Below are 15,236 nucleotides of genomic sequence, written 5' to 3' on the forward strand. Positions count from 1 at the left end.
GAGTTAGATGTGGCCCTTTTTGCTAAAGGGATCAGGGGGTATGGAGAGAAGGCAGGTACAGGCTACTGAGCTGGATGATCAGCCATGATCATATTGAATGGCGGTGCAGGCTCGAAGGGCCGAATGGCCTACTCCTGCACCTATTTTCTATGTTTCTATGTTAACAGTGAATGGTCATTGGTTGGCCTGGACTCAAGTGTGCCAAAAGGCTCTGTTTCCATGCTGTATTTCTGAAACTAAAATATTACGGGCACGCTCTTGAATGAAGGATGTGGTGTTTGGATTTGTTGATCTTAGCCAAAAGATTAAAGAACATGATAGTTCTCTTGATACACAGTCAACTGAGAAAACATTGCAAATGCCAATAAACACAAAACTTGAATCAAAGAAAGAAATTTAAAATAAAGTCACTTTTGACACAGATCCATGGTTAATCAGTATTTATGGGTACCTGCCATTTGCAGCATTGCATATCAAAGTAATATCTGTTCCTATTCTTCCATACAATACTTCTAGGAGAGAACAAAGATAAACAATTACTCCAGAGGTTTATTTCTCCATCTTGCGATCTGTAGGACTGGTTATTGCACATTACACATGCTGACGTTATGCAAACATAGGTCAATGGCACTTGACAACATGGTAATCTAAGTAGGCCATTTAAACATGCACCCCTTACTAACAATCGTGAAACAAAATGTTACGTATTTCCATTGTAACACTTATTTTCAACATTACATTACCATCATAAATAAACGTATCCCATGGAACAGGGTGGCTCATCAGATTAGAAAACAGTCCAGAGTAGAAACCTGTCTTAACACAGGATCTAATTACTAGCAAAATAAATCTGTATTGCAACATCCATTAGCTGAAAATATGGCACAGATCATATTCTTATGAGCAGATAATTTACAATGTTTGCTGTCAAAACTCCCTTCAGATGAACCAACATTTTAAGACCAGTATATTTAATTTTGTTTACATGCATATATTAGCAGAAGCTTCTCAAAAATTATTTTTAAAGCAACAAACATGACAAGTCGGCAAGAATTCTTAACGCATCCCCTAATGAATCATGTTCTATTAAATCGGTTGGACGTACAACCAAGTACAGATAGTTCTGCTGTAATGCATTTTCCACATGGTGAATTGGATGCAACATGATCGATGAATTAGGATAATAGTTTTTGCATGATTTCAATCAGGAACTAGAGAACCACTTAGAAGTCACTCTGGAAATTGACAATAAGAGTAAATTCTGCCTTGGGGGACAAAATAAAATGGTTTCTGTACAATCTCCCAGCAGCCTCTTAAAAACATAGCTGCTGCTTTCACAGATGGAGGCCACTGAAATTGATATGTGATTGCTTCTATTGATGCGTGCAACAATACTCCATAGGATCCATCGGAGGTGCTGCCTAGAAAACGTAGCCAGTTTCATCCAGGACCACACCATTTCACTCTCATTTCACTACCATTGGGAAGAAGGGAAAGAAGTCGGAAAACCGTGACTGCCAGGTTCAGGAACAGTTGCTTGCTAATAAGCATCAGGCTCTTAAACGCTACAAATACCAACTAAATTACAAACTGTTTTGGTTACACTCAGGACTTTGGGGTTTTGTTTTGCACCAATATTGTATTTAGTTTAACTTATTCCTTTTTTGTTTATTATGTTATCAACAAAAACTGTTATGTTGCTGCAAGTAAGAATTTCATTTTTTTGTTTCAGTACACATGACAATTACTCTCGAACAACATAGCATACATCCTTTATTTATAGCTTGCAGTAACAAAAATAAGTATACTTTTTTTTTTAAATAACCCCCTCTTTTCCCCTCTAGCGTGGATAGCAGGTTGACTGTACGGCAGAAGACAAAGAGTGGCAATAAAGGGGGCTTTTTCTGGTTGGCTGCCAGTGACAATCCGATTTCCGCAGGGGTCGGTGCTGGGGCCGCTTGTCTTCACGTTGTATTTTAATGATTTGGACGAGGGGATTGAAGGCTTTGTGACCAAGTTTGCGGATCATTCAAAAATAGGTGGAAAGGTAGGTAGTGTCGTGAAACCAGGGACTCTGCAGAAGGACGGACAGGTCGGGAGAGTGGGCAGAGAGGTTGCGGATATAGTGTAGCAAAGTGTGGAGTCGTGCATTTTGTTAGTAGGAATAAAGGTGTAGCCAATTTTCTAAATGTGGAGAGAATCGAGAACTCAGAGGTGCAAAGGGACTTGGGAGTGCAGGTGCAGGATTCCCAAAAGGTTAATCTGCACGTCAAATCAGTAGTAAAGGAAGCAAATTCAATGCCAGCATTTATTTCAAGAGGGCTTGTATACAAAAACAGGGATGTAATGCTGAGGCTCCATGGCCACTTTTGGAATATTGTGAGCAATTTTGGGCACCATATCGGAAGAAGTATGCGCTGGCTCTGGAAAGGGTCCAGAGGAGGTTTACACGAATGATCCCAGGAATGAGTAGGTTAACCTGTGATGAGCGTTTGTCAGCACTGGGCCTGTACTTGCTGGAGTTAAGAAGAATCAGGGGGGACCTCATTGAAACATACAGGATAGTGAAAGGCTTCGATAGAGTGGATGTGGAGAGGATGTTTCCACTACGGGGAGGGTCTAGGACTAGAGATAATAGCCTCAGAATTAAAGGATGTTCTTTTAGGAAGGAGATGAGGAGAAATGTCTTTAGTCAGAGTGTGGTGAATCTGTGGAATTCTTTGCCACACAAGGCTGTGGACGCCAAGTCAGTGGATATTTTTATGGGTCAAATGGCTTAATTCTACTCCTATCACTAATGACCTTATTGATATTTGTTGTTGTAACACGATTGTCAGTAATGCACGGTTTCTTTGGAATGAATGCAACTATGGCCTTATAGCAGAACTATTTGTATATTGCACTTATTTGGAAAATTTCTCAGGATGATATTATACAAAGGTGAAAAGGCTATATTTATATTGCCCTTTTCATGACCTCACCTAAACCACTTTTCAGTCTGTGAGGTGCTACAGAAGCATAGCCAATGTGCATTCCTTTCATCCTACTCCTTCCCCCAAGGCCATTCAGTCATGTCTTGTGCAAGATTTTCATTAACTTTAACAATTTAGTGGTTTCTCTTATCCTATGTCAAGCAGTGGTTTGGATGGTGGAAAAGACCAAACATCTGATCAACTCTCTCCAGCCACGCCTTAAACCACAAAGGCAATGCACTTCTAGCTTCATTGATAATTAGTTGATCAAAAGCAAATTTTGATAGTGTCTTCTTTTTAAGAAAAGCAACAAGCTTACCATTCCCTCTGAAACCATTTGCATCCACTGGAATACAAAATGAGGCAATGGCCAAAACAAATACATTGTAAATGCAGGAGGTAGAACCAATCATCTGAAATAAGAACAAAATAAGAGGTACTTAAGTTCAAATGTATTATCCAAAATGACTAATTTTATTTTCCCCACACCCAGACAGAACTTAATTCCATAAACCTTAAAATACAAACTTCAATACAAATCGTGAATAGTATGTTATTAAAGATTTCCACCAGATTGCGGAAAAATAATTGATTATTTTTTAAAGTATTGACCTTTTATTTTTAATCAGAAAGTAGAGGTAGAGAAACACCAGTGGATTTAAGGCTTATCAGGATAGGACAAAGAATCAGATTTTGCACAGATCTGTTAAAACTCCAAATGTCAGAAGGGAAGTAAAAATGTTTAAAATGTAAAACACTGAAAGATGATCGAGTGTTTAGCTACTTCCAGACTATTTATATTAGTTTCCTTGGGGAAAGGGGAAAATAAATCCTGTTTACATGTTCGCACGTGATGCACCTTTACGTTACAATTGAAAACAATTTTAGAGAAGTTATGATAGACAATAGGTGCAGGAGCAGGCCATTCGGCCCTTCGAGCCAGCACTGTATGTTGTAGGATCTCGACGCAAAATGTCAACTACTCCTTTGCCTTCATAGGTGCTGCTTGACATAGTTCCTTTGTGCATCCCTTCCTAACCCCCCCCCCCCCATCACCACCACAAGCCACTCCATTTCTACTTACTCCTCTATTCTCAACTGTGGAAGTCTAAAGAGCTCGTGGTCTCTATCTTGGAGAAATAATCAGTCTGCTCAGATTCATCTTCCGTATACTCTTCTTTCTCTGGATGACTACGCCAAGCTACTCAAATCTATTTAATTATTGCCAGCGCATCTCCATCAGTAGTTCCTTCTACTGTTTTAGTTTTAGTGTTCCTTGGTTTGTTTTATGTGGGGGTCGGGGTTGGGGGAAACCTTTTTTCAATCTCTTACCTCGACGGAGAAATGCGATTTTTTTTCCGTATCGTATCTCCGTCCCCACAGCGGCCTAAAATCGTGCAGTTGGTGGCCTTTCCTTGAGACCGACAAGCGCTCCAAGCCGCGGAAGTCTGAGGGAATTTAACATCGCGGAGCTTGCGATCCCTTTGCCAGGGATCGAAGCACCAACCGTGGGGCCTGTGGCAAGAAGAGATCGATGCAGGAACTCCATGCTGCAGAGAGAGTTTCAACCGCCTCAACGCGGGAGTTTCGATCACCCCGACGGGGGCTTTGATCATCGGCTGCAGGGGTTTTGATCGTCCCGACTGAGGATGGTTTTTGACTGCCCCGACCACGGGAGAACAAAGAGGACGAAGATTGAACTATATTGCCTTCCATCACAGTGAGGAATGTAGAATCCACTGTGATGGATGTTTATGTTAACTTTCATGTGGTTGCGTGTCTGGTTGCTTTTCACTTAGTATGGCTGTACGGTAACTCAAATTTTACTGTACCTTAATTGGTACATGTGACCATAAACTGACCTTGAAACCTAGACCATCCAATGATCCATCCTTGGCAATGTTCTCCTTCCTCATATGCATAAGGTCAGATTCTGCATTTAAGTACTGGAATTTAGAAGGGTAAGAGAGAATCTTATAGAAACATATAAAATTATTATGGAATTAGACACACTAGATGCAGGAAACATGTTCCCGATGTTGAGGGAGTCCAGAACCAGGGGCCACAGTTTAAGAATAAGGGGTAGGCCATTTGGAACTGAGATGAGGAAAAGCTTTTTCACCCAGAGAGTTGTGAATTTGTGGAATTCTCTGCCTCAGAAGGTAGTGGAGGCCGAATCACTGGATGCATTCAAAAGAGAGTTAGATAGAGCTCTTGGGGCTAGCGGAATCAAGGGGTATGGGGAGAAGGCAGTAACAGGGTACTGATTGTGGATGATCAGCCATGATGTCATTGAATGGTGGTGCTGGCTCGAGGGGCCGAATGGCCTACTCCTGCACCTATTTCTATGTATGTATGTAATACCAGGCTGCACTCTATAACTTCAATACCATCTCCTTCTCAAAAATCCTTTTTGTGAATCTCACAACCTCAACCAAACACTTGAAGATAACTCACCTTTTTAGCTCTACATCAGTTTTCCTTCTGCTTAGGATAGCTCCTTGGAATAGCTTCTACATGAAAAGTTCCTACATATATTTAAAAAAAGGTTAACTTAATGATTGCTAAAGTAGAAATGTTTAATAAGCAAAACAAACAAGTAGACGTTGTCTTCCAAGGCTGGAATTTGATCTATACCGTGGCAGCAAATTAGCATTCAACATTAGTACCCTCTTTGATTGTTTGCCAAAAAATAATTATCTTAAAAAGACATCACCATTCAATGTTAATAACACTCAAGAAACACTTTCCTGATAGTCACTTAAAATTGGACATGGAAGAATTCATTCCCAATAGCAAAACAGAGAGAGCATTTATTATAATGGGTCAGATCACATTGATAATAAATTTGCATGCTGTCGTGGGAAGAGCAGACAACATCAGAGGACAACGTGACCATAGGTGACCTCTCGCTCAAACCCTCTATCCTCACCACCAAGTCTGTGACCACTAAACTGAAGAGTTAGATGTAATTTACATTATTTAAACTAGGCTCAATACATCAAAATCCAAATGTTCACTTCAACAATGCAATCCAATTTTAATTATCATATCTAAAAAGGAGGAAGAAAGACTTTCAGGTTTAATCTACAGCAGGATCCATAAAATTTGTCTTTATGTTGAAAGGCTGGAGCAATTAGGCTTGTATACACTGGAATTTAGAAGGATGAGGGGGGATCTTATTGAAACATATAAGATAATTAGGGGATTGGACACATTAGAGGCAGGAAACATGTTCCCAATGTTGGGGGAGTCCAGAACAAGGGGCCACAGTTTAAGAATAAGGGGTAGGCCATTTAGAATGGAGATGAGGAAGAACTTTTTCAGTCAGAGAGTGGTGAAGGTGTGGAATTCTCTGCCTCAGAAGGCAGTGGAGGCCAGTTCGTTGGATGCTTTCAAGAGAGAGCTGGATAGAGTTCTTAAGGATAGCGGAGTGAGGGGGTATGGGGAGAAGGCAGGAACGGGGTACTGATTGAGAGTGATCAGCCATGATCGCATTGAATGGCGGTGCTGGCTCGAAGGGCTGAATGGCCTACTCCTGCACCTATGGTCTATTGTCTATTGATATTTTTACCAGTTTTCTAGTCCAGAATGATACCCGATTGGCTATTATTTGGTTTAGTTTAGTTCAATTCAGAGATACAGCATGGAAAAAGGCACTTCAGCCCACTGAGACCAATAGACCACTCATTCACACAAATTCCACGTTATCCAACTTTTTCACCCTGCACACAAAGCCTGTACGTCTTTGGAATATGGGAAGAAACCGAAACAGCTGGAGAAAAGCACGTGGTCACACAGAGAACGTACAAACCCCACACGGACGACACCCGAGGTCAGGATTGAACCCGGGTCTCTGGCTCCGAGAGGCAGCAGCTCTTCCACTGCCCCACCCTCTTGCATTTAAAACAATAGTATAATTTCATAATTTATTTTATTCATCACTATTCACAACTAAATACATCATGCCAAACAGATTTTGCATTACCTGACTTTCCATTAAAGGACGTTGCAGTACAATACCACTTTAACAAGTTTGTATTTCTAGATTGGAAGATAGCAAAAGTAATGCTATTATTATTATTAGTGGAAAGTAGGAGTGACAATGTTGGGAGCACTTGGTCTGTTCGTCTAATGCCAAAAGCCAATAAAAAGCTAGAATCTATAGTATGGGATATTATATCAGGGCACTTAGAATGTACAATGGGAAATAAGATATGTATAAATACAATATCAGAGCAGGAAAATAAAAGCAGAAGCTTCTTAGGGGCAGCACAGCAGTAGAGTTGCTGCCTGGGTTTGATCCTGACTATGGCTACTATCTGTACAGAATTAGTACATTCTCCCTGTGACTGTGTGGGTTTTCTCCGGGTGTTTGATTTTCTTCCCACATTCCAAAAAGTGTAGGTTTGTAAGTTAATTGGCTTCTGTAAATTGTTCTTAGTGTGTAGGATAGAACTGTGTGGGTTTTCTCCGAGATCTTCGGTTTCCTCCCACACTCCAAAGACGTACAGGTATGTAGGTTAATTGGCTGGGTAAATGTAAAAATTGTCCCTAGTGGGTGTAGGATAGTGTTAATGTACGGGGATCGCTGGGCGGCACGGACTTGGAGGGCCGAAAAGGCCTGTTTCCGGCTGTATATATATGATATGATATGATATGATAGTGTATGGGTATCACTGGTTGGAGCAGACTTGGTGGGCCAAAGGGCCTGTTTCCACACTGTATCACTAAACTGTAAACGTTTACGAGTCAGAGACGTGCATGCATGTGCTTGTTACCTTTAAACTTCATCTCTTGGGTTGTATATCAAGGCTGAGATGAGCCTTACACATGACAAATCCTGGATTAATACAGATCAAATACACACAGAGAACGTGCAAAGAGAAGAGATTGAAAGAAAAACACAAGTGGTGCAAAGAGCAGCAGATAAAAAGCAGAAACGAAAGACCTTATAACCAGCAAAACGGTAAAAGATTTGTTAAGGAGCTCGAGGTTCAAAAGTTAATCTTTATTCAAAGATGTTAAAATGTTGATGAGCACCTATCCATTCTTTTGCTAGTGAATATAACAGAAATAAAAGTTTATTCTGTAAAACACTTAATCCACCTACCATGATGACTATAGTGGTGCCACACATTTCACACCATTGGATGGTATTACCAGTATTCTTATTTAAGAAGAAACAAAGATCTGACACAGTACTAGTATAACATTTCCAAGCCCATGAGTCGCAAGGGAGGAGGGGCACCAAGTGTGCTTGATGCTGGACTTTCAGCATTTCCAAACAACAGGGTACATTAAATTATACCTTGATTGTTCTACACACAAGAAATGAATAATATGCTCACTACATTACAGAAAAGAGAAGTTATTAATGAGGATAACTAAGGATGAAATCAAGACTTTAAAAAAAATCACCTGTTACACCAAGTGGAAAAAGCAATGCCCTGAAGGCAAACAAGTTAACACTACAGTACAGAAAAAGGAAACAACATCCTTTGGAGCATCCTTCAACATGGAAGTTACGCTCAAGAACTGGAATGTTTCCAACACTGTTCTGCTGTTGAAAAAAAATTATCATGAGAAAGCAAATTCAGTAACATTTCTCAAAAGGGAGTTGGCCGCTTCTTGGAGAGCAGGAGATTTGTTGGGCAGGAGAATAGTGATAATCGGGTAGGTCTTTCACAGAGTTGAAAGGCCCAGCGAACCCCTTCCCGCACCATTCTGCCCCTCAATTCATCCACTGTTGGTTCATCCACACTTCCACCAGTTATGAAACAATCCCATGGGAATGTTGCCAGTTTTGTCTTCACTATCCATATAACCAGGCTGCCCACACACTCCCATTCACATTGTCACAAGTGTTGACCCTGAAAAAGGCTTGGCACCACATCTTTAAATGAAAATGTGTAGGCAGACAATAATCCATCAAATACCATGCCACAAATAGAGGAAGCACAATCTGTAATGATTACCAAGTACAAACACTCCCCTGAAAGAGCAGTTCTTTCCCACAGTATGTGTAGGAAGGAACTGCAGATGCTGGTTAACACCGAAGATAGACACAAAATGCCAGAGTAACTCAGCAGGTCAGGCAGCATCTCTGGAGAAAAGGAATAGGTGACATTTCAGGCCGAGAACAGGAAAAAAAGGTCACCTGGCCTTCAACTTTCACCCCACCAGCCTCCGCTTCCAACACATCATTCTCCAACATTTTTGCCACCTTCAACGCAATCCTACCAGCAGTCGTATCTTCCCACCAACACCAGTTTCCACCTTCAGCAGAGACCCTTCTCTCCGAGACTTATTCGTTCGCTCATCCCTCGCAACCCAACTCTATCCCTTCCCACACACTTTCCACTGCCACCACAGGAGGTGCAACACTTGACCATACACCACCTCCCTGACCACCAAACAGCCCTTCCAGGCGAAACAGGGGTTTTTCTTGCACGTCCTCCAGACATGTCTATTGCATTTGATGCTCTCATTGTGGCCTCCTCTATATTAGCAATGTCAAGCCTAGAATACTTAACCATTTCACCAAACACTTGATCACTGTCCGCCAGGAGGTCCTGGTTGCTAGCTAGTTTAATTCCACTTTGCATTCTTGTGCCGGGTTTCATCTGTAGCATCCTCCACTTCCAGACGATGCCATACCAAATGCACAGGAACACGTAGCTTTGTTCCCATCCCTCCCTCTGGTTCCACATTTCACTTCCCATCTTCCTTATCAGATTCTACATCTGCACCCTTTTGACTCCATCTTACCTCTAGCCTTTGTTATCAACTCCGTCCATCTGCCACTCTTGCCCTCCTCACCCAAACCCACTTATCACAGTCAGTTCGACCCCTTCCCCTCACCCCTCTTCACCAGCTTTCTCCCCTCCATCAGTCTCAGTGAAGAAAGCGAATGGTATCAGTGAAGAAAGCGAATGGTATCAGTGAAGAAAGCGAATGGTATCAGTGAAGAAAGCGAATGGTATGTTGTCATTCATAGCGAGGGGATTTGAGTATAGGAGCAGAGAGGTTCTGCTGCAGTTATACAGGGCATTGGTGAGACCACACCTGGAGTATTGCGTACAGTTTTGGTCTCCTAATCTGAGGAAAGACATTCTTGCCATAGAGGGAGTACAGAGAAGGTTCACCAGATTGATTCCTGGGATGGCAGGACTTTCATATGAAGAAAGACTGGATAGACTCGGCTTGTACTCGCTGGAATTTAGAAGATTGAGGGGGGATCTTATAGAAACTTACAAAATTCTTAAGGGGTTGGACAGGCTAGATGCAGGAAGATTATTCCCGGTGTTGGGGAATTCCAGAACAAGGGGTCACAGTTTAAGAATAAGGGGGAAGTCTTTTAGGACCGAGATGAGAAAGTTTTTTTTCACACAGAGTGGTGAATCTGTGGAATTCTCTGCCACAGAAAGTAGTTGAGGCCAGTTCATTGGCTATATTCAAGAGGGAGTTAGATGTGGCCCTTGTGGCTAAAGGGACCAGGGGGTATGGAGAGAAGGCAGGTACGGGATACTGAGTTGGATGATCAGCCATGATCATATTGAATGGCGGTGCAGGCTCGAAGGGCCGAATGGCCTACTCCTGCACCTATTTTCTATGTTTTTATGTCCCAACTAGTCTGCCCATTGTTGTTCATTTCCTCCCCGGATGCTCCCCGGCCCGCTGAATTGCTCCAGCATTTTGTTTTTCGCTCAGGGTTCCAGCACCTACAGTCTCGTGTCTTGACTGAAAGAATGCCTTCAGCCCTGCAAATCTCTGATTCTTTTACGGTATTTTCGACATTGTTATTTCAGACCCAGTGCCAACCTAGTCATACTATTAAAAAATTAACTGCAAAAAGCACTGACATGCCAAAACCTTTGCAAAAATTGACATCAATAGGATTTTGGCACCTGTTTTTTTTCCCACAGTAGTAATCTAAAAGGTATGCAGTTTGATGTCTATAGAATATTTGATCAAAATTATGATGAACTTGTTCTAACTTGGTTCTTTACCCATTAATCCCTTATTGGGTACAGCTATATATGCTTGAAGGAATTTTAATGGAATTTGAGAATGTCCTTCAAAAAAAGTCGACAAGACAAGACATCAAAAAGACGAGCAGACATGAAACATGGCAGTTTTATGTCCATGAGCGAAAATGGCCCAGGGTACCTGTGTAAAATAAGTGATGGGGAATTGGCTGCAAGCTTTTTACCTAGGTCCTCTTTTGCACTGGTTGCTGATACACTATATTCATTTTAAAATCACTATTTGGATAAATTGCAAACCAAACTCAAAAAATGTAATTACCCAGGGATCAACATAATTTTCTGTCATTGGACAGGGATGGATGGATTGGCAGCCAACCCATCTCTGGTGGTGTGGATGTTTAGGTTAAATGTATCGTTGTTATGATGGCGGGTTTGCAGGCAAGACTTTGAGCTTCAACAATAAACACAAGTCAAAAAGCTGCTGCTTCTGGAAGCGGCAAATAAACATTTGAATAGCTGAACGCACTCAGGTCATCAAAGTGTCAGCGTGTCGGGTGAAGCAACGTTCAGTTTTCTGATTTCATATCTGGAATTTCAAGCTTTTACTCTTTGTCTAGTCTTTTTCCTGCCTATTAGAGGAAAAGGGGCTTTTGCAGGTGAAGCAGTTTCTCACTTGCTTCAAGGTGGGAAGCACCTTGCTTCCAAAACCACTGCACAGCAGACAGTCTTTGGGCTTTTGGGTGTGTGCTTGCCAAAATTTGAGCTATTAAAGTTACTTCCATTCATTTGCCTCAGTCGACAGCTTGCAGTTTCCAGCTTTTCAAGTGCTTGTTCGGGTATATTATAAGCAGAACACTGGCTACTGCCTCCACCATACTCACAGCGAGTACCAGACATGCACTATTCTTCAGGCAATCTTTTTTCCTGCTACTCCTCCAATCCTTATACTAATTACGTTAAATCTACATCACCTAGTTATCTGATATTATCTAGTTATTATCTAGTTATCCTAGTTATAGGATCAGTCTGAAGAAGGGTCTCAACTGAAATGTCACCCATTTCTTCTCTCCAGAGATGCTTCCTGGTCCACTAAGTTACTCCAGCATTTTGTGTCTACCTTCAATTTAAGCCAGCATCTGCAGTTCTTTCCTACTCACCTAGTTCTCTGTCAGGGGAAGGGGTAGCCATTGTACATATTGGAGGGCTTCTCAAAATTTAAATACCCAAGTTAAGCTTCCACTCAATCTCCCGTTTCAAAGAGGTGTTAAAAAAGCCTAGTGTCCCTGAACTATAATTCTGCAGACTTGGAAGTCCTTTCAGGAAGCCCTCTCCACCCTCTTCAATGCTATCAGATGTTTCCAGTACTGCAGTGAAAACAATTGCAAGCAAAACTCCCATTAATGCCTGGTCAGTGTTTTCCACTGTTTAGTTTAGTTTAATTTAGAGATACAGCAAGGAAACAGGTCCTTCAGCCCATCGGGTCCATGCAGACCAACGATCCCTGCACATTGACACTATCCTACACCCACTAGGGACAATTTTTACATTTACCAAGCCACTTAACCTACAAACCTGTGCGTCTTTGCAGATCTCAGGGAGAATGTACAAATTCCATACAGACAGCACCCGTAGTCAGGATCGAACCCGGATCTCCGGCGCTGCATTCGCTGCAAGGCAGCAAATCTACTGCTGTGCCATCGTGACCGCCCTAAAGGAATATGATGTTTTGGGTCGCGACCCCTCTTAATAGTGTGAAACGTGCAGACTTCGTGCAGAGCCGATGTTAGGATCGAACCCGGTACCCCAAAGCCGAGACGACAGCATTAAACCGCACCACCATGGTGTACTGACCCGCTCCACAAAGAGGTACAAAAATACAGTGCAGAAACACCAAGTCCGCACCGACCAGCGATCTCCGCACACTAACACTATCCTACACACACTAGGGACAATTTTTACATTAATACCAAGCCAATTAGCCTACAAACCTGTACATCTTTAGCGTGGGAGGAAACTGGAGCACCCGGAGAAAACCCACGCAGGTCACGGGGAGAACGTACAAACTTCGTACAGACAGCACCCGTAGTCGGGATCAAAACCAGGTCTCTAGCGCTGTGGGGCAGCAACTCTACCGCTGTTCTGATATTGAATCCATGTTCTGACACCATCCTGCACATACTCGGGACAATTTTTACATTTACCAAGCCAATTAACCTACAAACCTGTACGTCTTTGGAGTGTGGGAGGAAACCGAAGATCTCGGAGAAAACCAACGCAGGTCACGGGGAGAACGTACAAACTCCGTATAGTCGGGATGGAACCCGGGTCTCCGGTGCTGCATTTGCTGTAAGGCAGCAACTCTACCGCTGCGCCACTGTGCCGGATTGAGAGGGGAAATTGCAGCACCAAGGGGAAACCCCACAAATAAAGCATGCAAATAAAACACAGACAGCACTGAAGATCAAGATCAAGTCAGGATCTTTGGAGCGAAAAGGCAGTCTCAATAAACCCCACTGATCCCATCGTTATCCTGATCTTGTGGAGCTTCTCATAGTCTCCTCGATCAAGCAACATGGAATTTGCAGCACTTCCCAATCCAAATGCAGCAAAACCTTCCCGTTGGCTCCCTGGAACCTGTTCATGTGTCAATCACTAGAGCCCAGAACCAAACACTAGTCATGGGCCTCGTGTCCAGAAAACAACCTTCCACCGTCACCCTCTGCTTCCTTCCATGAAGACGATTTTCTATCCATTCAGCTATCTCTCCATGAATCCCTTGCAATCTAACCTTTCAGAGCAACTTATTCTGATTCGAAGGGATAAGATATACATGCATTTAGATGGACAAGGGCTGGTTATGTACATGGAAGGTTGTGTCACATGAATCTCATTAAGTTTTTTAATGATGTGACCAAAAAGGGTGATAAAGGCAGAGCTGGAGATGTTGCATACATGGATTTCTGCAAGGCATTCAACGAGGTTCCACATGTTTGGCTGCACTGGAAGGAATCCATGAAGAGATAGCTGATTGGATAGAAGATTGTCTTCATGGGAGAAAGCAGAGTGATGGTGGAAGATTGCTACTCAGACTGGAGGCCTGTGCCTAGTGGTGTGCCTCAGGGTTCGGTGCTGGGCCCCTTGCTGTTTGACAAGTATATCAATGATTTGGATGAAAACATACAAGGCATGATTACCAAGTGTGCAGGTGACACAAAAGTGTTTGGTATTGTAGACAGTGATGATGGATGTCAAAAATTGCAGCAGGAACTTGATCGGCTGGGCAGGTGGGCTGAGGAATGGTTGATGGAATCTAATGCGAGGTGTTGCATTTTGGAAAGTCCAATATGGGCAGGAAATACACAGTGAATGGTAGGGCTCTGGGGAGTGTCGTAGAGCAGAGGAATCCAGACGTGCAGGTACATCATTCCTTGAGAAGCAGGTAGATGGGGTGGTCAAAATGGCTTTCGGCACTTTGTCCTTTATCAGTCAGATTAGATCAGTCTGAAGCAGGGTCTCGACCCAAAACGTCACCCATTCCTTCTCCCCAGAGATGCTGCCTGTCGTGCTGAGTTACTCCAGCATTTTGTGTCTATCTTCGGTTTAAACCAGCATCTGCAGTTCCTTCCTACACATATTAAATACTGAAGTTGGGGGGTTATGTTGCAGTTATACAAGACATTGGTGAGGCCACATTTAGAGTATTATGTTCAGTTCTGGGCACCATGTTATAGGAAAGATGCCAAGTTGGAAGAGATATAGAGAAGATTTAGAAGGATGTTCCCTCAGAGGGACTGAGCTGTAGGGAGATTTTGAGCAGGCAAGGACTTTATTCCCTGGAGCGGAAGATGAAGGATGATCTTATAGAGGTGTACAAGAACATGAGGGGAAAAGATAGGGCTAAATGCACAGTCTATTACTCGGAGTAGGTGAAATCGAGAACCAGAGAACATAGGTTTACGGTGAGAGGGGAAAGATTTACTTGGAACCAGAGGGGCAGCTTTTTCACACGAAGGGTGGTGGGTGTATGGAGAGAGCTGCCAAAGGAGATAGTTGAGACAGGCACTAAAGGACATTTGGACAAATCAACATTTAAAGGACATTTGGACAAGTGCATGTATATTAAAGGTGCAATTTCCACCTGGCACGCAAATACACTAGGACCATAGAAACATAGAAAATAGGTGCAGGAGTTGCCCATTCGAACCAGCGCCAACATTCAATATGATCATGGCCAAACTCAGTACCCCGTTCCTGCTTTTCCCCCATATCCCTT

The 15,236-nt window shown here is 42.6% G+C and overlaps 1 protein-coding gene across 3 annotated transcripts in view; it reads right to left on the reverse strand.

Moving 5' to 3' along the window:
* Positions 1-15,236, reverse strand: part of LOC144609070 (interleukin-11 receptor subunit alpha-like) — a 74,563-nt gene that overhangs the window by 44,596 nt on the left and 14,731 nt on the right. Inside the window, exons 2-5 of one of the 3 annotated variants that reach the window (XM_078427601.1) lie at positions 5,430-5,500; positions 4,835-4,918; positions 3,292-3,385; positions 456-512 (exon numbers count right to left, since the gene is read on the reverse strand). In XM_078427601.1, coding sequence (XP_078283727.1) covers positions 456-472 — 17 coding nt within the window. In that variant the 5' untranslated portion in view covers positions 473-512; positions 3,292-3,385; positions 4,835-4,918; positions 5,430-5,500. Of the gene's footprint in view, positions 1-451; positions 513-3,291; positions 3,386-4,834; positions 4,919-5,429; positions 5,501-15,236 lie in introns of all 3 variants that reach the window. The other 2 variants (XM_078427462.1, XM_078427526.1) reach the window with 2 other exon arrangements.

This window comes from Rhinoraja longicauda, chromosome 1 (genome assembly GCF_053455715.1).
Source record: "Rhinoraja longicauda isolate Sanriku21f chromosome 1, sRhiLon1.1, whole genome shotgun sequence".
Classification (NCBI taxonomy): domain Eukaryota; kingdom Metazoa; phylum Chordata; class Chondrichthyes; order Rajiformes; family Arhynchobatidae; genus Rhinoraja; species Rhinoraja longicauda.